The 26,960-nt window shown below is 39.4% G+C and overlaps 4 protein-coding genes across 5 annotated transcripts in view; 2 read left to right on the top strand and 2 right to left on the bottom strand.

The window, feature by feature from the left end:
- The window catches only part of SLC16A12 (solute carrier family 16 member 12), a 92,798-nt gene extending 89,343 nt beyond the window's left edge, over positions 1-3,455 (top strand). The window contains exon 7 of the mRNA XM_031461362.2: positions 869-3,455. Within this exon, the coding sequence (XP_031317222.1) occupies positions 869-882 (14 nt within the window). The 3' untranslated portion in view covers positions 883-3,455. The remainder of the gene's footprint in view (positions 1-868) is intronic.
- Positions 2,914-13,547, bottom strand: IFIT5 (interferon induced protein with tetratricopeptide repeats 5). 2 transcript variants are annotated; one of them, XM_064488195.1, is made up of 3 exons: positions 13,419-13,506; positions 6,893-7,086; positions 2,914-5,938 (listed from the first exon to the last, which is right to left on the bottom strand). In XM_064488195.1, exons 2-3 carry the CDS (start codon positions 6,952-6,954, stop codon positions 4,495-4,497), a joined length of 1,506 nt encoding a protein of 501 aa, XP_064344265.1. In that variant the 5' UTR covers positions 6,955-7,086; positions 13,419-13,506; the 3' UTR covers positions 2,914-4,494. The 2 variants fall into 2 exon arrangements, with proteins under 2 accessions (XP_064344265.1, XP_031317223.1); XM_031461363.2 differs by lacking the exon at positions 6,893-7,086 and having other exon boundaries at positions 13,419-13,547.
- Positions 12,894-19,433, top strand: LOC116155805 (proline-rich protein HaeIII subfamily 1-like). The gene is made up of 2 exons (XM_064488198.1): positions 12,894-13,732; positions 15,909-19,433. Exon 1 carries the CDS (start codon positions 12,926-12,928, stop codon positions 13,631-13,633), a length of 708 nt encoding a protein of 235 aa, XP_064344268.1. The 5' UTR covers positions 12,894-12,925; the 3' UTR covers positions 13,634-13,732; positions 15,909-19,433.
- On the bottom strand, positions 18,663-26,201 carry LOC105102837 (interferon-induced protein with tetratricopeptide repeats 1). Its single transcript, XM_010996286.3, has 2 exons — positions 26,042-26,201; positions 18,663-20,419 (listed from the first exon to the last, which is right to left on the bottom strand). The coding sequence occupies exons 1-2, from the start codon at positions 26,044-26,046 to the stop codon at positions 18,988-18,990; spliced, it is 1,437 nt and encodes a 478-aa protein (XP_010994588.1). The 5' UTR covers positions 26,047-26,201; the 3' UTR covers positions 18,663-18,987.
- Between the last annotated feature and the right edge of the window lie 759 nt (positions 26,202-26,960).

Below are 26,960 nucleotides of genomic sequence, written 5' to 3'. Positions count from 1 at the left end.
TATGAACCACTGATGCAATGGAGAGAGAGTAGACTGTAAATTAGGTCAGATCTGGTTTTAAATCCTACCACTTAGTAACTTGGTAGATTCTGTGATTTTGATAGTTTCTTAACTGACTTCTGAGCCTTGATGTATTCATTTTTAGTGTTCAGACAGTTAAATAAGTTAACATATTCGAAATTTGTAGATACTGACAGGCATATGTAGAATAAATAAGCAAGATTACACTGCATAGCACAGGGAAATATATACAAGATCTTGTGGTAGCTCAGTGAAAAAGAATGTGACAATGAATATATGTATGTTCATGTATAACTGAAAAATTGTGCTCTACTCTGGAAATTGACACAACATTGTAAACTGAGTATAACTCAATTAAAAAAAATAAGGTAACATATTAAAGTACCTTATAATATAGTGGATGCAAAGCAGTTGTTTTTATATGGGCTTTTACCGTTGCAGGATACACACATACACACACACACACACACACACACACACACACATACAGGCTGACCACATAGGTAATCTGGTTGTCTTCCAATGTCTAGGTCACTCCATGCCCTTTTATCATATACTTTTATCACTTTAAATTCGAACTAGTTCAGTTCAAGGCCTGTAGACCTCACAGCAGCTGGTGAATAAGCTGGTGATGGCTTTTTCAGGGGCTGCATGGTTTCACTGGATACAGGTCACTACTTTAGTCAACACAGCCATCTTTGGTGCTTCATACACTTTCACAAGCCTTGATGCCTCTGGTCGTTCTACCTGTTTTTTGAAATTGTCTGGATTACAGCTGGTAGCAGGTGCTACAATGTGAATATAACCTCTTCCCTTGTTCTGCCTTTCATACACCACCCCCTACTAGGCCGCCCTCCATGATGCTTAGAACAGACCTGAAGGAATGAAGATGAGGAAGAAGAGAACCAGACCGAGGAGATACAGCTCCTGAAATCCCAACAGAAAAAGTTTACTGGGGGCTTCCGTAATGACTAGAGCTAGAATGACTAGCTCCTTTTTGAAATACTTTTCCTGCCACAGAGAAATGTATGGAGTGGGAAAGAAGGCACAATTTGAATTTACATACCTTTTGGTGTTCTTTTCTTGATAATTTCATCCCTGCACCTTGCAGACCATGTGCTTCCAGGGAAGTCAACTTTCTCCTTATTCCTGGCTTGCTGTGTCAGCTATGTCTCAGGCCTAATGAGCGTGGTACCGTCCTCCCTGGCTATGATTTGAAAATGAACATGTAACCTAAGATGGTTCTATCAGACTGCAAGCCTGGTCTTCTGAGATGGCTGAGGGAGGAGGTAAGCTCTTTTCCACCACATAGAGGTAAGAGTGCACGTGGCAGCCATCTTAGGATCATAAAGGTAGTTTTCTCAGAATGGAACCAAATTTGATACATCAGCTGAGAAGTAGAGATAGTGATTGTGTCTTGGTCACACTGCTTTGCAAAGATTGCAAAGCATGCTTGAAAACAAGATTTACTTTTGTTTCTTATGGTTTAAAGACAGCTTAAGTTGGGTTTTCTATTATCTGTTATTTGCAATGCATAGCATCCTATATACAAATATTTCTTCAACAATTTAAGAGATATGGGTCATCTGAATTGAAGGGCTGAATGATGCTAAGTGACATACAACACTTTCAAAAGCCAAAATGCTCAGGTATAGGATGTGAAAGGAATGCCTTAAAATGGCATGTGTGGAAGAACATACAAATAAGAAGATAGGAAGTGGATATTATTATTTTGGCTACATTAAGTGTAGTTCATAGAAAAGAATCCTAAAACCTCACTTTCGATATTAAGTTAAACCCTGTGCACAAACCATTAGAAGAGGATGAAGACAATTTGGAGAGAATTCAAAATAACCATGATGGGGAGGAGACTTCAAAATGTCTTATGGGGGTGGGTGAAAGAAAATGGCATATTTAACTTAAAGAAGTTTCAGGGGACATAGGGCAATTGTCTTCAAATACTTTAAGATGTGTGTAGTAGACATTTGGTTTTTGGCTACTCAGAATCACTTGACTTCCAATAATAGCCAGGTGTATTTGGCGATTCATTTGTTTCTTCAAATTTATCTGAATTTAGTGCTGCCCCTGGACTATTAAATCAATCAGCCATTGTATTCCCATTTTTGCTTAGGTTGGTTTGAGCTAAGTTTTCTGATCTGCAATCAAGAGTTTTAACTGATACAAAATGTCACCTCTAGAAAGGATTAAATCTTTGAGGTCCCTAAGGACTGACCAAAGTGTGTAAACTACAGGCTAGAAGTCTTCAGTTAAATGGAAGAAACACCTTTCTAAGAATAAGGACCATTTAAAGATGAAATTATCATTTAGGAAGATAATTCAAGCTTCAAGTTTTGATGGCTAATTGACAAAGGTGAATTTGGAGGTCTTTTTTAAACCCAAGAGTCTATGAAAGTATTTCTAAATAGTTATAAATTGTAGGAAAGCAAGTACAATTATTGACAAAATTTTAAGTTAATATAAATATTAATTTTAGTTCAATATTATACAGCTTTATTTTTCATATGCTGATTTTAGTTTCTTAGTATGACTTCTTATATATTTCAGTATTTTAATATCATTTAATTGACTTTAAAATCTAATGTTTAAATATAGAGGTTTATAGTTTTATCTTTGTTTTGATACACAACTGTAATTTTATTGCATGTGAAATCTTTACTTGGGATCATAACCTTAATCATAACATTATTTCCAACAGGAGAAATGACTTGCCGCAAAATAAAATATTTGCTGCAAAATTGAACATATGCTTCTACTGATAGGTCAGAACTTCAGTCCTAAATTATTGAAATACTTGAATAAAGACTGTTCTTGCTTATTCTTTCTTCTTGAATAAACAAATGAAATGAGCAAAATAAACAGAAACAGCAGGGATATAAATAAAACAAACATTTAAAAATTTAATTCATGAGATACACTGCAGTATTTATGTTTGAATATGCATAGAAAAAAATATCTGAAAGGATACATAGCAAACTGTCAACAGTTTACCTTGGTAGGGTGTATGGAACTGGGGTACAGTGAGGGGAGCACTCTTTTAAATTCATATAGTTCTGTATTGTTTGAGATTTTACAATGAGAAATTATTTTTATAAAAATCAAAACCATAATAGAAATTTTAAAAAATAAAAAACAGTAACAAAAAGTAAAAAAAATATGCATATACACAGTAGTTTTAAGAACTACATTGGAGGTAAAGGAGAATTAAATCATATGGCACATTCTTCCACTAATACTGTGGTGGTAAATACAATTGTGTAGTCTATAATCAAAGAAACAACATTGAAGAATCCACTTCTAGCAACATCCCGATTTAAAAAGTCCTCTGGGATAAAAGCCCTTAAGCAGAGATCCTTCAAGGTGGGTATTAAAACTGGAAACAGGGCTTAACTATTCCTAGAGGATCTATAGGAAAACATACCAATCTGAAAACTTCAGACAAAAGGAAAAACTTCACAGAGGTAACTTTGGAATATTAAAACAGTTAACCAAAGGCCATAAATTATGGGCAGACCCAAAACTAAATCACTGAAATCTTGGTAATCTAAGGATGTAGGTTAGAGGCATCCGCTTTACCCATTGGTTTATAATTTCTCCCAATTTCTCAATTAGTCTGCTTCTTACCTCAATAATTTTAACCTAAAATACTGCAATTTTAATTGGAAGGAATAAAATCAATTCAATCCAGATTCAGTTTATGTTTATTCTAGTTAAAAGAACTAGCAAAACTTGAGACTAATTATTTTCCATTATTCATTTTTTTCCCTCATCACTACTTCTAGCTACTTAATGAACATTTTGGGAGATAATACTTTGGATTTTTCATGGGTCCCTAAAGTTCTACATTTGAGGAAATTTTTCTCTCATGTTCTAGTTTTTTCTCCTTTTATTGAAGACATCAAGGATGACAAGCTTTTTATTATGTTTTTTTCTTCCAACAAAAAGCATTCTTTAGGTAACTATCAGGTTGATGGTTAAATATCTGCATCAAAGTCAGAACATCTGTAACTAGAAGTTTCCATCTTTTGCAAGCTACGTAGTTAAGAGCTTAACTAATATAATTTTACACTCCTGAAAGAGTGTTCCTGACTTAGGTATCGAAGGCTTATGCAGAATTATACTCACAGCATAAGTAACGTGGAAAATTTGACAAAATTTCATCAGAAAATTATTATAAATAGCAGAGATAGATTACAAAGTCACAATGACCATATGATTTTTAAAAGTTACAACAGCTGAAATTTTGCTGTTTCTCAATGGATTACTATAGTTTAATTTAAAAAACCAGCAAAAGATTCATCATAATGTATATAAAGCATGTAGCATGATGCGTGGTACCCAAAAAAATTCAATAAAAGTTAGCTCTATAATGAACAATGGATTAAAACAATAAACAAAAATATAAGAACCCAAAATGGAGACAGAAGCTTAGATCTAATATCCTAGAGTAAGTATTTAAATGGAAAGTCGAAGCTCACAGAGAGCAGTAAGAAATTCTGCATTTTCTGGATCTATCTTTTGGGCCCTCTCGTAGTACTCAGCAGCTTGCCTCTTTTCTCCCTCCAGCTTGTAAACAAACCCTAGGGCACTTAAACTCTGCACATCTGAAGCATTGTGACCAAGCCTCTTGGTAGCCAGTTTCTTCAGAGCACTTGTCAGTTTGGTACGCAGCGATGACCTGTCTTTGACCTTTAAGGCTTCTAAATAATGGTGGATGGCAGTATTTTCTGATTTACGATGAAATTCCTGAAAGCGGCCATAGTGGTAGTGGATTTGATGTTTGTGGTCATCAGTTATGTTCTCCAGACGAAGAGCTTTCTGAAAAATGTCTTCAGCATTGCTGTACTGGCCTCCCTCAGCATACATGTTGGCCAGGTCTGTGTAGGCAAATGCAAACATAGAGTCTCGCTCCACAGCTGATTTGAAATGAAATATAGCAGATGTAATCAGCTCGTCAACTTTCAGTTTATCCTTTCCTTTAGGTCTGTTGCGAGTGGCCTTCTTGATTTGGATCATTTGTGCCCTATAGCAAAGTCCCATTTGGTGATGCAGGAAAGAAGAGGTTGGTGTTGCCTCCAAGGCCTTTTTCAAAAGTTCAAGAGCTTTGTCCCAGGAATTTTTTCTCCTGTAGAATTTGGCTGCATAACGAAGGACATAAGGCTGGGATGCTATTTGGCCCAGGATTTCTTCAATGTACTTTTCCCCTTCAGCTTCTGCATGTACATCTTGAAGCTTCAGTGCCAGAAAAACCTTAATGTAGGAATTATCTGGATTCAGGGTAACAGCTTTCCTCAGGGGGCCCAGAGAAAAGCTCTTTATAGACCCTTCTCTGTCAGAGTCATCCAGCCGATACACCGTGATGGCATAGCCAATGTTAAATTCTGGATTGTCTGGTTCCGCTTCCAGAGCCTTCTCAAAAGCTGCTTTAGCCTTTTGGTAATACTTTCCTCCAAATTTCAAGAGTGCCCACCCTTTCTCACAGTCAATCTCTGGACACTCCAACTTGTAGTTAGAAGGACTGGACAATTTCTTACAGACGTTCCCTACTTTGTCTATATAATTCTGAGCTTCTTTAAGCTGGTCCATGTGATAATACACCCAGGCGTAGTTTCCCCAGGTGACCAGACTTCGTACTTCTACTTTGTCTGAGTGCTCTCGCTGTATTATTTCTTCTGCCTGTTTCAAGCACTCTAAGGCATCTTTATTTTGGCCCTTTAGGTGTTTCACATAGGCCAATAGGTTATAAAGAGTGAGTCTGGATTTTGTGGTAAGAAATTCAAGCTGTTGCCCAATTGTATCTTCCACATCAAACAGATCGATGTCTTCCTTAAGTAAATTCCATGTAAAGTGACATTCTAACTCCAACAGAATGGCCTTCAAGGAGTCCTTAGGAATTTCACTGTCAAAGATAAAATCCTTTTTTAATTTTTGAAGAAATAAAGGAAATAATAAATTTTTAAACCTTAGAGTTCTTCTTTAATAAGCAATTTTATCTATTTGATCTAACAGTTTAAGTACTAGGCTACTATAATTTTATACTAGTTTCCTCTGCATACATTTATGTCCTAGAAATATTTCATTAAAATCACATTATTTGTTCCAAAGCTAATTCTGGAAAGATGACAGCATTTTCTATGTTACAGGGTATCTATTTCCTTTTGGCAGTCACTAATCCACAAGGACCACCTGTTTTTAGAGAGAGGAATTTAAAATATTTTATTTACTAGCCTTGAAAATTTACTATAATAGATGTGCACACAGTTAATAAATAACATAAAAAATCATTTCTGTATTGTGAGTAGTAAAAGGAAAGAGGTGAGAAATAAGAAGTAGTAGTACAAGAGACAGAGAAGCCAAATGAATATATAATTTTTGCAGAGAAAGAAACCCCACAGAGAAAAAAAACACAGATCAGACAGGAACAAATATACCGAGAGATGAGAAGTATACATTTGATATACACGTAAAGAGAATAACAAAGATTTAGAGAAAATGGGGAAGAGGTAAAAGGAAGCTTAGTAGGTTTTGATTTAAGTGTCACATCCTTCTGACCTTTAGAGTTGTGGGCAAAAATAAAGGCTAACACCTATCATTAACTTCTCAATGCCCTTAACACTTCACAAATACTTGTTCAACTCCCTTTGTGCCAGACACAGTGCAACCTTGATAGGGCCCATTGGAAACACTGTCTCTAAAACTAGGAAGATGAAGGAGAAAGGAAGGGACAGGAAATATTTATTCACTATTGGGAGGCTCTTATGTGCCAGATCTTCAGAATAACCCTGGGGATGTAACTGTGAACAAGACACAGCCCTGCTTATATACATCTTATAAGTAAACAGTTACAACTCACCATTCCAATAAAGTTCCATGGAAGTGACTTGGGAAGGGCAGATAGTCCAGTGTTGTGGACATCTGTGGCTTTCACTTGGTGGAACAACATCTGCCCTTACTCTCAGTCCATGTGATTTGAGACAGGCTCTCTACCCTTTCCTCCAGTGTGTAGGAAGGCACACAATATTCCAGCCATTCCCTGGTCCCAGTGATCTTTAGTCAAAGAGAATTCAATTAAAATATAATTTTGCTGAAGTGGGGCTTTGCTGGAAGTAGCTCTCTTCCTTCTAAAAATTTTAAGCTGGTAGGATATAACCTGGAGTTGCTGGTGACTATCTTTCCAGACTTTTGAGGAGAGCTTGCCTGAGAAAGAATCAAACAAAGAGGAAAGCAGAGCTTAGGAAGAAAGACAGATTGCTTGAGATATTGACTAAACACCAGGATCCAGGTATTGCCTGGAACACCTTGTCCATCTCTGGACTCCTATTTTCTTAAGGAAATAATCTCTCCCTCTCTTTTTGCTTAAGCTAGTTTTAATCGGGTTTCTACTGTCTACAACTGACAAAATGCTGACTAATATATCTAGTTTTGTTTGTTTCATGGATGGTAGTGGTGAGGTAGTCAGGAAAGACTTTCTAAATCTACTGTTGGGAATAATTAAGGGTCTCAATGTCGCAGAAAAAATTTACAGAAAAAATTACTTAAGGCTTCTCTCAAAGAGGGAAATGCTCTAATTCAGGGATGTACAGTGTACAATGTGTGTCTATTTCCCTTTCTGCTGCACACAGGACCCACCCCTTCTATGTATGCCTGTACATATGAATGTATGTGTGTGTGTGTGTGTGTATATATATATATATATATATATATATATATATATGTTTATGGGGACTATAGAAATATTTCTATCAATAAACATTTATGGATCATCTCATGTCATACATGTGAGGTCATATGCTACCTGTAGTGAATATAATACTGAGCAAGATAGAAAAAGGACTTTCTTCATGGTAATTCTAATATAGGAGAGGATGGAACAAAAGGAGCTGACAGAAAATAAACATGTAGGTAAATCAATGGACAACATAATTCCAGATAGTAGTAAGTGTTAAAAAAATAAAAAAATAAAAAAAAATAAAAAAAATCGGATTAAGTGATGGAGGTGATTGGGGTGGGGTCCTTTAGTTATGAATGTTAAGGAATAGCCCTTGTACAAAGGGGCAGTTGAATTCATTCAACAATGAAAAGAAGGCTGTCATAAAAGATCAGAGGGCAGAATGCTCTAAGCCAGTGCTTCTCAACCAGGGTGATTTTGCCCCACAGGGGACATCTGGTAATGTCTGGAGACAATTTTGGTTGTCACTACTGGAGAAATGCTCCTGGCAGCTACTAGGTCAAGGCCAGGGATGCTACTAAACATACCAACAAAAAGAATCATCCAGCCCCAAATGTCAATAATGCTGAGGCTGAAATGTCAGTATGTCAGTAATGCTGAGGCTGAAATGTCAGTATGTCAGTAATGCTGATTTGGGCTGAGGGGCCAGCGAGTACAGAGGCCCTGACAAAGGCAAAGTTGGAGTGTTCCCAGGGAACAGAAGCAAGGAAAGTGTGGCAGAAGCATAGTAAATAAAAAGGGGAGTAGCGGGAGACGAGGCACAGCAGTAGGCGGGGACAGATGATGCAGTTTGGTAGGCCATGGTAAGGAATATAAATTTTACTCTAAGTGCAATGGAAAACTACTAGAGGAAGATTTTTTAAGGAGGGAAATGGTAATGTTAGATCTTGGTTTAAAAAATCCCTCTGGCTGATCTGTAGAGAATAGATGATAGGAGGTCAAGAGAGGAAACTGAGAATTGGTGGGAAAGCTATTTATTTTTAAAATATTTATTGAGAACCTACTATATGCAGAGCACTGTTCTAAGTGTTGGGAATACAGTAGTGAACAAAAAGGGAAAAAAAATCCTGACTTCATGTAGCTTACATTCTAACATGGCTGGACTCTAGGATATGCCAAAAAGGATCAAAAAACATGAAAAAACAGAGTATGTGAGATTATAACAAGTGCTAAGGAGGAAAAGTAAGCAGGGAAATGAGAGGCTAGTGGGGGTCTGGGAAGTAGTTTATAAATTTAAAGAGCAAGGCCAGAGCAAATCTCCCTGACAGAGATATGAAGGTAGCAGCTGTCAGTAGCAATCCAGAATTCCTTCAGAGGAATCTAGAGAAAGATGATGCAAGCTTACACTCAGGTTGTAGCAGAGGTTTAGTGAGGATAGGATGGTTATATTTCAAAGGCAGACCTGACGGGTCTTTCTGATGGATTGGGTTACGGGGAGGGCCATGAGGGAAAGAGGGAATCAAGGATGATGCCTATGCTTTTGATCTTGGGAACTAAGTGGGTAAATGTTAATTCTGAGATATCTATTAGACACTCAGGTGAAGATGTCAAGTATGAAGTTGGATATTAATGAAGAAAATTCTGGAGATGAGGAATGAAGTTAAAACTAAGGACATAAAATTGAGAGTCATCAGCATGCAAATGAATTTTAGAACCATGAGATCTAAAATGAAATTACCTAAGGAGTGAGTACAGACAGAGAGGTAAAAAACAGGTATTTCAGGTCAAGCAGGGTAGAAAGACCACGAAACGAGGCCAAGAAAGAATAATCAGTAGGGGAGCAGGTAAACCAGGAGACCCGGTAGACACTAGCCACACATGGACACTGATCACTTGAAATGTGGCTAGTATAACCAAGGAACTGAATTTTATACTTTATTTACTTTTAATTCATTTAAATAGTCACATATGACTAGTGGTTACTGTATGGGATGGGACAGTTGGAGACACTAGGCCTACAGAGTTTAGTGGATAAAGAAGCCTCAAGAACAACAAGTTAGATCTCTCCTTTAACTTGAAGTTTTTGCTATTTTTTTCAAGGTGAAGAGCTAAACTAAAGGACAAACAAGGATATGTTTAAGAAAACAACTACAGATTCAGCTCATTAGTATTAATGTTACATTTCAATAATATACTATCTAGAATCAGATGAGAACTCAAAAAACCAAACCAAACCAAACCAAATCCAGCCCACGAAAAGCTAAGGCTACCATTCACTGATAGTTTACTACATGCCAGGCAGTGTGCCAAGCACTTTATACAAATTACATTTACTTTTTAGAACAACCTGTTATTATTTTCACAGTTTTATGGATTAAATTACATGCCCAGGGTTACCGTGCTATAAAGTGGTTGAGCATAGATTCAAACCTAGTTCTGCCTGACTCAAACAAAAGCTATGCCTTTCAACTGTAATACTATACTAACTCTTTAACATAAAAATGGGAGGGTTTTTTTTTTTTTCAGAACAGTTTGCTTTAAAATAAAAATAGGATATACCTAATTACATAAAAATCACTTTGCCTGGGAAGGCCCTAAAAGGAAAATATGAAGGGATTTTAGGACAGCTTAAAGAGCAGGTAAGAGGTCTGTGTGACTGCCCATTGGAAAAGACATGCCACATATTTAAAGGTCTCAGGTTAAGAAAACAATGGTTTCAAATATGAGCCCTCAATCTAAAGTCACAGGATTCTACACTGTTTTGAGATGGAGCTCCTTTTCACTAGGACATGCTGCAGAGCAGCAGAGAGATTTATTTATTTAAGGATTAATGATTCTTTCAAATAACAAAAGAGCTGGGTAAAAAATGTATTAGAAAGGAAGGGCAAAAATCTTAGTTATCAAACATACAATTATCATCATTATTAATATAAGGGAATCAAAATACCTTTCCCCATAATCCAGTGAAAGACTTTCTGATGTATATGCTGATAATCTTCCAAGGTATTTCCTCTGTCTCTGATCTCTCCCCTGAATTCCAGACTTAACCTAATTTTTAGTTTACAACTTCAATTGTAAGTTCAGCTGGCATCTCAAATAAATATATCCAATACAGAAATCTGGGTTCCTTAAGCCTGTCCCCCTCCCACCCCCCAGTCTCCCCCAGCTTGTTTGGTACCTCTTAGTTCCACAAGTCAAATAACCTAGGCGTAATCTCCTTTCCTTCACTCAACCCCGCATCCAATCCAGTATGAAGTCCTGTTAATTCTACAACCCAAATGTATCTCAAATCCATCCACTTTTCTCCATTTTCACTGCTATTTTCCTGATCTAAACCACTATTACCTTTCCTTTGAGCTTGGGCAAAAATCTGGTCTCCCTGTTTCCACTTTTTGTCCCATACAGTATTAGTAAACTTTTGAAAATAAAAACCAGATTACATCAGTCCCCTGGTTTAAAATCTCCCGATAGCTTCCCAATACCCTTAGATTGTATGCTAGCCTTTGCCACGTCTTACAAGTCCCTGAAGGAGCTGGACTTGTCTACTCATCCAGCCTTCTCTCATCGTACTCTCCTCCTCATTCACTGTGTTTTAGACATACTGACCTTCTTCCTATCTTGAATATATCGAGTTCAAAGAGTTTTACACCTGCTGTTTTTACTCTACTTGGAATGCTCTGCTCCTAAAACTTTGTATGACTAGCTCTTTCCTTTAACTCAGCTCAAATATTCCCCACTCAAGAAGCCACCTGTGGCAGTTATCTAAAATAACCCCCTCTATTCTAGGTCACTCTCTTAGCCCATTACATTATTTTATTTTCCTTATAGCTCTTATCAATTTCTAAGTTATGTTGATTATATACTCATTTAACTATTGGTTGTCTATTTCCCCCATTTAAATGACAGTGACTTTGTTCTGCTTTTATTTTTTCACCTCTGTGTGCCCAGAATCTATTATTTCAGGCATTTAATAGAAGCTCAATAATAAATATGTGTTAAGTGAATGAATGAATGAATGAATGAATGAATGAATGAATGCCCTTCCGTACTGGCAGCTTCTGGCATTTCCAGCCCAGAGGCATAGGCCTAGCATTAAAAAAAGCACCTGAATTTTGGATGAGGGAATTCCTGCTAGTTCTTCCCATCCTGCTAATGGCTCTAAATTTTCTCCCACTTCAGTCTTCCCTATCCTATTTGTTTTTGGCATGCTCTCTCTCTGGCTCCATGTTTAGATTTTGAAATTAAGTTTTGGACTGTTTTCTATGTTGCTGACTGGGAAACATGGGATGACTGTCTCTTGGCAGCTGTTCCCTTTTGTGTAAATGCACCAAAACCACAGGCAAGACATGCAATGCCCTTAACAGCCTGCCCAGATCCACTACACCCGTGAACAAGACCGGCTTACCAGCCCTCTGCTCCTCTGTGGAGTAAAATGAACATCTGCCTCTGCCCTAGAGCAATGAGGAGGGAGGGCTGCCTCAGGCATCACGAATGTGGTTGGGAGATCTCAAAGTGCTTGCACACACCCTGTGGAATTTATGCACAACTAGACACTATGAGAAGTTTTACTTTTTACACATTGTCTCTAGGAAGCTGAAAGAGAGAGGCTTTTGTGTCTGCAGAGACATTTATCTCTAGGTAATTTTACTTAATTATTATTTTTTTGCCAAGAAGGAGCAGTCTTTCATTGTCCTTGGGAGACAGTTATTGGCCAATAGGGTCCACCCCTTTTTCAGCCCATCCTGCATCCACATACAGAGCACCTGCCTCTTCCTCCTTGTTTCTTCTCTTTCTGAGACCTCCCACCTCCCTCCCTTCCCACAAATGTTAGAATTGAGGCATTAACGTTTTTTTTTTTAAACTTAGGATAGTGAACGTTTGCAAATGTTATGTGCTAGGCAGTCAAAGAACCCTTTCCACAGTCCTAAGAGATAGATGCCATCAATTTTTACGGATAAGAAACAGACTCACCGAGTTTAAGCAACTTTGCTTTGGGTCATCCAACTAGTAGTAGGTGGTCAGAATCAGGATTTAGAACAAAGGGCCTTATGGGCTTCAGGAGCCCAAGATCCGAACCCCCCACTCTAACTTCCTAAATGCGGACAGTTCGCTAACCACGTGCCGGGCGGGGGGCAGATAAAATAGGGGAGCCAAGCCCCCCCCCCCCGCTCCCAAACCAGTAAGGGAGACAGAGAAAGAAGGCTCCTAACACGGCGGATGGGGCGGAACCAGAACAATCTGTCCACGTACAAAGGAAGGGACGAGACCAGACCCAGGCATGAGAAAGGCAAAATGGCAGGAGCAGGCGTGTGTGACGCGGGGGCTGCGGCTGCGGATATCCGGCCACGCAGCGGCTGCCCGCACCGACCCCGGGGGCGGCGGACCCAGGAGCCCCAGGGAGGTGACAGGCCCGCGGGGCGCGTCGCCCGGCCTGCCGGCCCGACAGTCCCGACCTTCGACGCCCGGGAGGATCGGGACCCACCGGAAGGGTCCCCTCGGCCTCCCTCCTCGACAGACCCGCCTCCGGCCACCCCGCACCCGGGCGCGGCTCCCAGGGAGCGTCCTCCAACGCGGACGCCGGGCGGCCAGGCGGCCGGGCTCCAGGAGCTCGGCCCCTTCAAGGGCCGCAGCGCCGCGGAGGAAACGGAACAGCGGAGATACGCGGGTCTGAAACAAAGGCCACAGGGAGCTGGGGAGGAGAAGCCCTTACCTCATGATGGCTGGGCTCTGCGGGCCGTCCTGCGAAGCGCGGGTCCCCTCAGGCTTTCTCCTCAGCACCGGGCTCCTGCGCGGCTGAGCGACAGCGCGCGTGCGTGTGCGCGTGCGCGTGCGCGCGGGAGCGGGGTCCGCAGCGCTACGGCCGCGCGCGGGCGGTCGTCTTTGTTAAAGGCAGGGCCTCCGCGGGAAAAGGAAACTGGAAAGTGAATCTGATCTCTGACTAGGCGGAGTCCAGCTTCAGCAAACAGAAACTTCTGGAAGAGTTGAGTGAGCCCCGGCCGGCGGGCTGAGGAGCCACGGCAAGAGGTTTGCACCCCGCGGGGGTCGTTCAGGGTGGAATTTGTAGCTGGGCCTCGGGACTTAAGTCTCCACCCGCACTTCCTTCGCCGAGTCCCCGTGCCTCTCCATTAACTTTTTTTGGTTGTTGCTGTTGATTTACATTTTAACTAAGATGACAGGAGATTGTTCAGCGTTATTTTTATTGGGTGGCAGTGATGCTCTTTCCAGCCTTCTGCATCCTAAGTTGAAGTCTGGATTCAACAAACACAGATGCAGTGCTGTGCGCTTGTGCCATAATTTCCAATGAGTAAATCTAGAGAAATTTGGGGTTCAGAATGTATACACATTGAAAATTGATAGCTATTGCCAAATAGCTTTGCAGAGAGCTGTGTACACTCCCATGCACAATTATATGAAAGTGCCCTCGCCAACCGTGCTTCCTGTAATAAGATCCCAATAAAGATGGGGTGGGTATTAGGAGTCTAAGCAGAAAATGTCAAATGCCCATACACTAAAATTTTGGTCCCCGTCGAGTTCAATCATTCACTCAACAAGTTTTATTAAAAACTGCTGAGAGCGAGACGTTGTTCAAGGCCCTACCAATGTAACGATGAATAAAACAGACAAGGGACAGGCCCTACCTCCTCACAGTCTTCTGCATTTTGTCCCTGGTTATGCAGAGAGACTAAATTCTCAAACTTTGAGAAAAAGTGCTCATCATCAAAAAGCTGAAGAGACACCGGTTATAACTTTTCACCATCCTAGTGACTTTGCCTGTTAAATGAATGGACAGCAATGTACAGTTTTGTTTGTTTGTTTTTTTATTGTGTGGCCATTAGTTTAAAAAACGCTGACTGGTTTATCATTCAGTTTTGCCAGAAAAAGGGACTTGTAGGTAAAGTCAGTTCCTGTTCCCCCAGAAGCACATTCACTTTGGTTAATAGTATAGGTACAGAGCTGTAGTGAGTTGTGCATTTGTGATTTTATTACTCTCTTATTTGTTTGGAGTTAACATCTAGTGTGGGCGATAAAGAACAAATAAAACTTGAGATGTCAGACAGTGCTGTGGAGAAAAAGCAGAGAGATAGTTGGAGTGCAGGGTGATTTGCTATTATAAAGATGTTGGTGAGGGAAGGTTTCAGGGAGAAAGTGGCGATTGAGCAAAGATCTGAAGGGGCTGAAGGAGTAAGCACTGTGGATATGGGGCTAGGAAAGAGCATTCCAGGCAGGGGAAACAGTAAGTGCAAAGGCCTGGTGGTGGCAGCATACTTAGCATACACAGATGCAGTTGGAGTGGAAAGAGCAGAGGAAAAGTCATAAGAAATGAAGTCGTAAAGGCGATGCAGATGTGGCGGGCCTGTTGGCTATTGTAATGTTTAAGGAGGAAGCCACATTTTAGAAAAAGTACTGAACGGTTTATATGAAGGTAGAAAAATAAGCCCAGAATTTCTTCTTTTCCATGGATGTAGAAAAATTTAATAGTGCTCCAATGTTTGAAAAAATTTCTAGTGCGTTGGTCATGTTTTTTTCTTTCTTGTTCCAACTTACTTCCTTCCCTTTCTTTTAGCTACATCTGGGCCAGGAGATAGTCTTTGTTCATTAATGTTTAAATGGACAGCAACTGAACAATCAATGATAAAAATCAAAGGGAAAAAAAATCCTGCTTATCTGCTTAACATTGTTTAGGAATTCTGATTCAGAGTGACAAAAACCATCTGTAAAAATTTTAAAGGAATATACATTTTCAGGATTGAAAAGAAACAAAGACCTGATTGTTGAGTAGGTGTTGAACATGCTGAAATTACTTGAATATAAGTCATTTTTTCATAGACTGTTGGATTGGGTGGATTCTTGGGAAAATTAGTAGTGAATTGTCTTTTGGATTTATTCTTACCAACATGTAAAACAGCAGCTAGAGAAAAAGAGAAATAGAAAATGATACATAGAAACTGATTAAAAATATGCTTAGGCAATGGAAACTCAAGTAATATCTGTTCTGAGGAATAGATATAAGCCAGTTTCTTGACCGCTATTGACATTTGGACTGTGGAAAGCTGTCTAGTACATTTTAGAAAGTTTAAGCGGCAACCTTGCGTATATCCACTAGATGTCAGTAGCACCCTGCAGTTATGACAAACGAGATTCTCTCCAAATGTTGACAAATTCAACCTTTTTTTTTTTTTTTTTTTTTTTTGGCCTCAAGGGACAGAATCCTCCTCTTCCTTCTACCCCTTACTTCTTACCCACAGTTGAGAATCCTGTAAGTAATACCTTCATGTATATACTGAATTTATTTGAACTAGTCTGCACAGCGTAGCCTGTAGGAGACAGGAGGTGGACTTTAGGTAGGAAAGAAGTTGAATACAGATCTAGGGAAGTCAGAGATGGATGGTACTGGAGTTCAGGAGGAGCCTGGGTGAAAGAACTGATATCCAGGGAAATGTCAGAGGAGGCCTGCTGCCTTCAGCATGGGACTCCAGAGTGAAGGTGACTGGATCACATTTGGTCTGGCTAGGGGCAAGATACAGAAATGTGGACACAGACTGAGAGTGGGCAGTTCAAGCTGGGGCAGGCTGTAGGGTAGAGGCTGTTAGTCCCAATTCATTTCCAGCTCTGGCAGCATCATGACAATGGAGACATTGGTGGTCAGGATAATCCCCAAGGAGGTGGACCCTGTGGTGATGTGTAGATAGCAGAGACCTGGGCTGGGGCACTTGTAATGGTAGTGAATGGCAGGAACTATGGCCTGGCCTAACTTAGGGTACATGAGAGTCACTCTCTGGGCACCTGGGGGTACTCTAAATAAGGACACCAGCTGAGGTTCTGTCAGTCATGTAAATGATAGTAACAAGCTCCTGAAATTCAGCTGTCAATGTAAAGAGCCCTCTTGGTAATGCCTGGAGAGAATTCATGTGTAAGTTTGGCAGTAGCATTTCAATACCAAAGAGCATCTGTTTTCCTGGGTTTGCTGCTTGTTATTTTTCTCTGCAATCTCATCTGGGTTGTTCCACATTTTAGTTTTACTGAACTCCAGGAAGTGCAAAGATCTCTTCCAGAGTTGGGAAGGATGGGAGAGAGAGATGGTAGTAGGTTATAAAACACACTAAGTAAATGTGATTTCTGGAGATTGTCAGATACACCTCACATAAACACAGTATATAATCCTGAGATTTATTTTGCATTAATGAGCTCTGCTTTCTGAGTGCAAGTGATGTATAATAATACCTTGGAAGAATTGCCTAATCGGCCAATTATCCAACAGTTATATACTTTTAATATTTCTGACTTGGGGGAGTTGGCAGTGGTTAGACTTGTTTTGCACCATACAGCCTCCTCCCCAAACACAGGCACTTTAAGTTATGTTTTTGTTAATCTGGTATGTCTCTTGTTTTAGTGACAAGGGAATTGGGAAGATTGCCTCTGTGTAACTCAGAAACCTGCCCCTCAATGATAAAAATTTTGCTTATTTAAATTCCTATAGAATTTCAGTATAAATCCAAAGCCTTGCCCAATATTTCTGTGAATTCTTTGGGGACTTGTATTCTCTGTAGATTAGGGGTCCCCGCCAAGAAATAGAGGCAGCCAGAACCTGGCAAAGTTACCAAAATGATTGTCCCCTAAAGACCCTGGGAGGGATTTGGCTGCACCAACACCTTAATTTCAGGCTAATGAAACCTATTTCAGACTTCAAGCCTCTAGAACCATGAAGATAATAAATTCGTGTAGTTTTAAGCCACCAAGGTTGTGGTAATTTATTAGACCCACAATAGGAAATTAATATATCCTCCACGCAAACATACAAGAATGAAAAGCAATCATGTTATTTCCTTATTTTTCCTTTTAAAAATATTATTTGTTGTACATTACCTTTTAATACAATGTCATAATCAAAGGTGATTGTTACAGATGGTATCTCTCTGATCATTTAGCATCCTTTTCATACTTCCTGATCTAACTAAATCAACGTCAGCAAATGACTGAAGAAATAGTTCTTCAAACAAAATGGCATAGAACAAGAGAAACTGCTTGAAAGAACTTGACAGTGAATTAAATTTCAAACATCTTCATGGAGAAAGCCGACCTTTAATTGACTGTGTATTTGTTTTATTGTCGGTCTGTCTCACTGGATTGTAAACTGCGTGAGGTTTAGGGAAAATGTCTGCTTTGCACACTAAAGAGGAGCAGAGTATGCCACCCCCAAGTACAACACCTTGGCGTAGGATTATTGTGAGCTGAAGGCAGTTGAGAAGAAGCAGATATAAGAAAAGCTCTCTGCCCTCTCCCACCTGCCTAGAAAAATGTCTCCCCTCCCCTCTCTACCAGGAAGGACAAAGTTAGTCATCTGAGAAACTCTAGGCTCTAATCAGCCCGAAGACACTAACAGAAAAATATACATAACAAGCCTTTTTAACTAGCTCTTATCTTCCATTAATTTCCCCCGTATATTTGCCTTCGTACAATTTGCCATTTGGAAACTCAGAGTTCTTTGCCTTTACCTATCACTTCTCTAAAAATGTATCACTTCTTTGTTAGGATGCTATGTAAGCCCAAGTTCTAACCACCCCTTTGAGTTACTCATCACGGGGTCCTCCCATGTGTGTGCATGATGCACATGTTAATGAACTTCTGTTTGTTTTTCTCTTTTTAATGTGCTTTTTTTCCCCAGTCTAATTTGTAAGGCCTCAGCCGATGAACCTAAGGTGGGGTAGAGGAAAAAGAATATTTCCTTCCCCTACATTACCACAGTATTTTTGGTATCTAGCACTGAAAATTATTCGTTGATAAAATGAATGAATTAGAGGGGAGGGTATAGCTCAAGTGGTAGAGCGCATGCTTAGCACACACAAGGTCCTGCGTTCAATTCCAGTATCTCCTCTAAAAAAAAAAAGAATAAATAAATAAATAAGTAAACCTAATTATCCCCCCAAATTAAAAATAAATAAATAAGAAATTAAAATGAGTGAATTAAACATTTTATTTTCTGTTAAGTCCAGTGCTTTATTTGCTATAAATCTACTCAACAAGCTGTTTCTCCTACTATATAACAGTCACAGAGAAAGAGTTCTCTCTCTTCCTCTCTCTCTCTTGCACACAGACACATATATTCTGTTTCACTATTTCCTGAATACAACTAATGTTTTATCAGCTTTGAGTAATTGTTCAAAAATTACATCATTACACTGAATTACATAATATGTTTCTGAAAGCAGCAAGCAGAGAAGATGACTAGACATATTGACCTAAAATCAAATGAAATGTGAGAGTGGTCCATATTTCAGTGCCTAGAGAACATGTCCCACAGAGTTCTCTGAGTCAAGAGCCAGCCTCAGGGCCTGCTCATAATACTCCAGAGCTTCATTCATTTCTCCTTTCAATTTGTGGGTGAGCCCAAGGATGCTCAAGCTTTCTATATCTGATGCGTTTCTTCGAAGTTTCTTTGAAGCCAGTTTCCCCAAAGCAGTGATGCTTTTGTTCCTTTCAAATGATGCCTTTTCTATTTTCACTGCTTTTAAATAATGGCTGATTGCATCAACTTCAGATTTTTTATGAAATTCCAGAAATCGGCCGTAGTGGGAATGTACTTGTTGCAGCATGTCTTCGTCGAGTGTTTTCAAGGATAACACTTTTTGAAAAGCATCTTCAGCTTTTCTGTACTCACCTGCTTCTGCATACGTTTCTGCCAGGTTTATATAAGCAATCTCAAATGTGGGCTTTTGTTTCACAGCAAGTTCAAAATGATGTTTGGCTAAGTTTATTTGTCTGTTGAAGTTTTCCTTATCCTGTCCTTTAGGCTGCCAGTTTTTTGCAGCTTTCTTTATTTGGATCATTTTTGACTTGTAGCAAAGCCCTATCTGGTGATGCAGGAAGGCAGAGGAGGGTGTTCCACTTAAGGCCAATTCTGAGAACTTAAGAGCATCATCCAGAGAGCCTTTCCTTCGGTAAAACTTGGCGGCATGTCGAAAGACATAGATCTCTGAGGAGGTGCTGGTCAGTGCTTCTTTAATGTACTCTTCTCCTGCAGCTTCTTGTCCCGCATCTTGAAGCTTCAGGGCAAGGAGAGCCTTAATATATGCATCTTTTGGATTTAGCCTGACAGCTTGTTTTAGGGCGTTCAGACAGAATTCACTGAAATGTTGTGGTCTGTTAAAGCCGTCCAGGCGATAGACAGTGATGGCATACCCAGTGCTGAATTCGGGGTTTTCAGGCTCCACTGCCAGAGCCTTTTCAAAGCAGACTTTGGCTCGTTCATAATTCTTTCCTCCACATTTCAGCAAGGCCCATCCTTCCTCACAGTCCATCTGAGGACACTCCATTCTGTAGCTGGAGGGATTTGCAAGCTTCCTGCAAGTGTTCTTCACCTTGTCCAGGTAAATCTGGGCTTCTGCCTGTTGGCCCATTCGGTAATACAGCCAGGCATAGTTGCCCCAGGTAACCAGGCTTCTCACGTCTGATTGGCCGCCATCTTCTTGCTGGGTTGAGTCCTCAGCTTCTTTCAGGCTCTTCAGGGCTTCCTCATTCTGGCCTCCCAGGTGTTTCACGTAGGCCAGTAGGTTATATATTCCCACCTTGTATTTGGTGTCTAGGAACTTAATCTCCTCCAAGACTCTGGTTTCTAAATCCGGTATTTCTGTGTCTATAATGACCAACTCCCATGTAAAGTGACATCTCAGCTGTTCCAGCCTATCCTTGATCTGATCCTCATCAGCATTCTTACTGTAAAAACAAAAGCAGGTTTTCTTTGTTAGGTGACAAGCCGCCAGTAGAAAGAAGCCAGATAAAAACGCCTCATATTTAGAGCTTAGCTTTGAAAAGAGCACGCCTGCTTTGATTTTCCTTAGAGTGCCTATATTTCTGAGATCCGCATGGCCTTTGAATGCAGTTTGCTTGGCTCCATACGCTGGCTCTAGCACTCTCTGGCTATGCAGTCTCTCTGTGCTTCAGAGCCGCCTTTGTAAAGTGGGGATGATAATAGACTTATCACTGGTGAGGATTGGTGAGGATTAATAAGCACTTAGAGCATATATGTTTCACGCTATACAAGAGTTTCCTATTTTCCTATTACTATAATTAGGGCAGAGTCCAGCCTTAGGAAATGTTATTGACCTCAGAACCTTTGTCTGCAGATCATGTAACAAATAAAGACCACCTACGTGAGATAATATTTTACCACTCCTTTTCCACTTATTATTTGGAAATAATTATAGATTCACAAAAATTTGCAAAGATACTACAGAAGTCCAATGTATCCTTCACCTAGTTTCTCCCAAATATTGTTTCTTTCCCAACTATAGTACAATATCAAAACCAAGAAACTGACAGTGATACAACATGTGTATAGTTCTGTGTCACTTTATCACATAAGTAAATCCACGGACCCATCACCTTGATCAGGTTAGAGAACTACCCCATCATCACAGACATCTTCATACTATTTCTTTACAGTCAAAACTGTTGCCTGCCTCCGTCTCCAAACATTCCTAGCCTCTGGTAACTACTAATATGTTCATCTATATAATTTTGCCATTTCAAGAATGTCTTGTACGTGGAATCATATATTATGTAATCTTTTGAGATTGCCTTCTTTCACTCATCGTATTGATTTTGACATCCATCTAAGTTAAGTTTTATCAATAGTTCATTCCTTGCTATTGCAGGGTCATATTCCATGGTATGGGAGTACCACAGTTTAACTATTCATCTATTGTAGGACATTTCAGTTGTTTCTGATTTTGGCTTATGGCAAATAAAGATGCTGTGAACACCTGTGTACAGACCTTTGCATGGACATAAATTTTCATTTCCCTGGGATAAATGCCCAGGAGTGGAATTGCTTGGTCGTATGGTAAGTGTGTGTTTATGTTGCTAAGAAACTGCCAAACTGTTTTCCAGAGTGACTGTATCATTTTTCAATCCTACTAGTAATGTATGAATGATCCAGTTCTTTGCATTCTTACCAGAATTTGATATTTTCACTTAAAAAAAAAGTGTTAGCTCTTTTAATAGACATGTAGAGATACCTCCTTGTGGTCTTAATTTTCATTTTCCTAATGGCTAGTGTTGTTGAACATCTTTTTTTTATTTGTTTATTTGCCATCCACATATCCTCTCTGGTAAAATATATCTTCATATCCTTTGCCTATTTTCTGATTAGATTGTTTGTTTTTAATTGTTGGGTTTGAAGAATTCTTTATAGAGTCTAGATATGAGTCCTTTGTGAGGTATGTGGTTTTCAAGTATTTTCTCTAAGTGTGTAGCTTGTCTTTTTATCCTTTACTAAGGTCTTTTGAAAAGCAAAAGTTTTTACTTTTGATGAAGTGTAATTTATTGATTTTTTTCCCTCTTATTGATCATGTGTTTGGTATCATGTCCAGGAACTCTTCACCAGGCCCTAATTCCTGAAGATCTTCTCCTCTATGTTTTCTTCTACAAGTTTTATAATTTTACATATAAGTCTGTGATGCATTTTGAGTTAATTTTTGCATAATGTATGAAAATTAGGTCAGTGGCTCATTTTTTGGCCTGTGATCTCCAATTGCTCCAGCACCATTTGTTGAAGACTAATTGTCCTTCACTGAATTGCTTTTGCACCTTTGTCAAAAATCAGTTGGCTGTGCTTGTGTGGGATTATTTCTGGGTTCCTTACTCTGTTCTACTGATCTATGTGTTTTTCCCTCCACTAATACCATATAGTCTTGCTTACTGTATATAATCAGTCTTAAAACTGGGTAGTAGGTGAAAGACTTGTGCACTGAAAACTACAAACCATTGCTGAAAGAAATTTTAAAAAGACACAAACAAAGGGAAAGGAATCCTATGTTCATGGATTGGGAGACTTAATATTATTAAGATGTCAGTATTACCCAAAGCAATCTGCAGATTCAGTGCAATCCCTATCAAAATCCCAATGATTTTTTTTTTCACAAAAATAGAATAATCCATCTGAAAATTCATATAGAATCTCAAGGGGTCTCAAATAGCCAAATGATCTTGGAAGGCAGCTATGCTCACCACTATACCACCAACGCTGCACAAAATGATCCTGAAAAGGAGCAAAATTAAAGGTTTCACACCTTCTGATTTCAAAACTTGCTACAAAGCTGCAGTAATCTAAACACTGTGGTCCTGTCATAAAGATATACATAGACAAATGGAATAGACTAGAGAGCCCAGAAATGAACCCTCACATATATGGTTGTGTTAGTCAGCTAGGGGTACCATAGCAAGGTACCATGGAATGGGTGGCCTAAACAGCAGAAATGTATTTTCTCACAGTTTCAGAGGCTAGAAGTTCCAGATCAAGGTGCTCACTGATTCTCTTCCTGACAAGAGCTCTCTTCCTGGCATCTGCACAATCCTTCCTCTGTGGTGGATGGAGAGACAGACAGTGCTTTTCTTCTTCTTACAAGGACACCAGCCCTGTCAGATTAAGGCCCCATCCTTATGACCTTACTGAACCTTTGTTCCTTACAGGCCCTATCTCCATAGTTGCATTGGAGGGTAGGGCTTCCACATATGAATTTTGAAGGGGTGGGGCACAATTCAGTCCATAACAATGGTCAAATGATTTTTGACACATGTGCCAACACCACTTAATGCAGAAAGGTCAGTGTTTTCAACAAATGGTGCTGGGAAAATTGAATATTCATATACAAATACCTTATATTATATACAGAAAAATGAAGCCAAAATGTATCAAAGATATAAATGTAAGACCTAAAACTATAAAAATCTGAGAAGAAAACATGGGGAAAAAGCTCCCTGACATTGGATTTAGCAACAGTTTCTTGGGTATGACACCAAAAGCACAGGCAGCAAAAGTAAAAATAAATAAATTGAACCTCATCAAAATTAAAAACATTTGTGTGTCAAAGGGCACTATCAGTAGAATGAAGAGACAACCCACAGAATGAGAGAAAATATTTGCAGATCATGTACCTGGTAAGAGATTAATATCCAGGCTATGTAAGCAACTCCTACAACTCAACAACAAAAAAATAAACAACTGATTAAAAAGTGGGCAAAGGTGTTGAATAAACATTTCCCTAAAGAAAATATACAGGTGGCTAGTAAGTACATGAAAAGATGTTCAGAATCACCAGTCATTAATGAGATGCAAATCAAAACCACAATGAGATACCTCTTCACACCTATTAGGATGGCTGTTTTCAAAAACACCGAAAATAACAAGTGTTGTCGAAGATTTGGAGAAATTAAAACCTTTGTACATTGTTAGTGAGAATGTAAAATGGGGCAGCTGCTGTAGAAAATGGTGGTGATTCCTCAAAAAATTTAAACACAGAATTACCATACAATTCAGCAGTTCCACTTCTGAGTATATACCCAAAATAAATAAAAGCAGGGACTTGAATAGATATTTGTATACTTATATTCTTAGCAGCATTATTCACAATAGCCAAAAGGTGGTTATAACCCAAATATTCATCAGTGGATGAATGGATAAGTAAAATGTTGTCTATACATACAATGGAATATTATTCAGCCTTAAAATGAAAGGACATTTTGACACATGCTTCAGCATGAAAGAACCTTGAAGATATTACGCTAAGTGAAATGAGCTAGTCACAAAAGGCCGTGTGTTGTATGCATCCATTTATATGAAATATCCACAGTAGGCAAATCCATAGAGACAGAAAGCAGATTAATGGTTGCCAGGGCCTGGGGTGAGGGGTGAGTAGGAGTGATTGCTTAATAAGCATGGGGTTTCCTCCCATAGTGATGAAAATGTTCTTGAAGTAGATGGTGGAGATGGTTCCACAATATTAGGAATGTACTAAATACCACAAAATTGTATACTTAAAAATAGTTAAAATGGTAAATTTTATCTTACACATATTTTATCACAATAAAAATCATATTACTAGCCTGAATATAAATTCTACAAATTTTACATATATATATATATATGTGTATATATATATATGTAATATATAAATATATGTATAAATATATATATATAAATATATATATATTTCTAGAATTTGTAGTAAACACAAAAGCATTGAAACATAAAAGCTAATTACTATCCCATCTGAAATGATCTTATGAACCTCTACTGGTATCCTTTAAGAAACATTGGTTTAAAGGTTAAATAAGGTATCATTGAATAGAGACTCTGGTTCATGTCTCAGCTCTGCAACTTATCTGTGTGATCTTACTTTTCTAAATTTAAGGTTTGTTATTGCAGAATAAGAGTATTAGGAGTACCTGCCTCGTGGGTTTCTTTTGAGATTAAATGTAATAATTTACATAAAATATTTGGGAGCCAGACTGGCACCTGATAAGCATTCAGGAAGTGATATCTATTTTTATATTATTATTTTTATTGTTATTATTATTATTTTCTTAATTATCTGTGGTAATCCACTCTTATCTGTCTGTGGACTAAAGGAGTGAAGGGTTGATAATAGGCCCATAATTATGCACTTTCTGGAACTGTTGCCACTTCAAAATTTTGCCCACTGGAGCACTGAAGGGAAATTTGCAGGTCACTGTTAATTAACGTTTTTTTGATCTGCTGATATCAAGGGTTATTTGAATCAAGATTCAGTTTGGATAATACACAAATGTTCACCTTATGCCCTTTAGCTGAGGAAGATGTGGGTGTTCCCAAGCACAGAACTCCAGCCAAGCCTTGTGGGCAGGAGGATATTAAGGATCTGCAGGCCACCTGGCTTCCCCAGGGGAGGGGTGATCTGCAAATCTTAAATCCAGTCAGATGGAGAAGGCCTGACATAGGAGCCTGACAGTGCAGATAGTGAGACCAGAAGCCAACAGAGAAAGGTCTTGTTCTCTCAGCAGTGAGCTTCTCCTGCTACACCCCCAGCAGTGTTTCCCTCAGGACCACTGAGAGACCCCACGACTGTGGCTCACACAGCTCTGTGGGTCCTCCTGCTTCTTCCGGTGAGGAGCCAGCAGAAAGCAAAATATCCAGACAAACTGTCCCTTCCTTCCATACGTCAGACAGAAGGGATTTCGGTGGAAAATAACTTCAGAGATTGGGGTCATTTTCTCTCTGCCTCCCTTCTCAGTTCCCTCCCCTTCCTTGGGCTTTCACACGACCTAAGCTTCCTCAGGGAGATGCTAACAAAAATAAAAATGCCTGAATTAATAAAACAGTTTGTGTGTATGAACATGCATGCGTGTGAACACCCACACACACACACACACTCTCTCTCTCTCTCTCTGTCCAAAGCAGATGTTCAAATAGAAGAGTAAGAACATAACATCACTGAAACTAAGTCTCTTAAGTTAATACGATTAATGTGTTTTTCAGAAACGTCACACAGAAAGGCAGAGAAGCAGAGAAACCCTTACCTCATGGTTGCTGTGAATTAGGCAGCAGTTCTGCAGTGTTTTGTTCAGCTGGATGGGCTCCTCTGAGATCTGTCCAGTCTGGTGGACTTTCAGATAAATCGAAGCCCCAGGACAGGGCTATATAAAGGAAATGAACAGTAGCTAACGAGGAAACCCCTGGGTGTGTTGTTGCAAAGATAAATTGGAAACCAAAATGAAAACTGAAAGTAGAAAGTGAAATTAAAGTAGGCAGAGTTGTGGAAAACGAAACTTAAACAGTATTGTTTTCTTTGCTCTGTTTTGAAAGCTCCTGGAAAAGATGCTGGGAAAAAGCAGGTTTACTGATGTGTTAATCCCTCTCGCAGAGTCTATGAGACCTTGTAGAAACCTGGGGGCCAAGAAATCCTGGTAATGCAGACTCCACTGAACGCATAGCCAGGGAGACCTGTGAAAATCAGCTGTGTGAACTTGCCAACGTCATACCCCCGATCAGTGCCTCTGTTTACTAATCTGGAAACAGAAATTATTCTTTTTACAATATAAAATTCTGCAAATCACTAAACTGAGTCTTAACCCAAATTTGCTCCTATTCACTGAGAGGTTGTGTCTTATGGGGTTTCCAGGCGAGTACTGAGTTGTATGAAACCAGATTACCAATGACTGTGGACCTAGGACCATGTTGAGAGGTGTTCTTAGTGCTGCAAAAACCCAGTGACTGGCAAGGGTGTTGGAACCAGATCTGCCTCCCTCCCTAAAGGAAAGCTTTACTCCACTGTTGCTTATCATGGAGGTTGGTGGCTTGGCTCTGGAAGAGTGTGCAGAGAAGGAAGAATTGAGGGTGGCAGCCTCATTTTTAGTTAGCCTCCTACATATAGAAGGAAACTTCAATGAAATATGAAAACCTCCTCCTAATTAAGTGACATCCTGAACTGGTTAGAAA

Source organism: Camelus dromedarius, chromosome 8, assembly GCF_036321535.1.
Source record: "Camelus dromedarius isolate mCamDro1 chromosome 8, mCamDro1.pat, whole genome shotgun sequence".
NCBI lineage: Eukaryota > Metazoa > Chordata > Mammalia > Artiodactyla > Camelidae > Camelus > Camelus dromedarius.
The sequence above is the reverse complement of the archived record's forward strand: the minus strand, read 5'-3'. Positions and strand labels throughout refer to the sequence as shown.

Coding starts and splice junctions, on each gene's coding strand:
- LOC116155805 (XM_064488198.1), top strand. CDS start 12,926: ATGGGGCGGAACCAGAACAATCTGTCCACGTACAAAGGAAGGGACGAG.
- IFIT5 (XM_064488195.1), bottom strand. CDS start 6,954: ATGTCCACAACACTGGACTATCTGCCCTTCCCAAGTCACTTCCATGGA. Junction 5,939..6,892: donor CATGGAACTTTATTGGAATG/GTGAGTTGTAAC, acceptor TATCTTTGACAG/TGAAATTCCTAAGGACTCCT.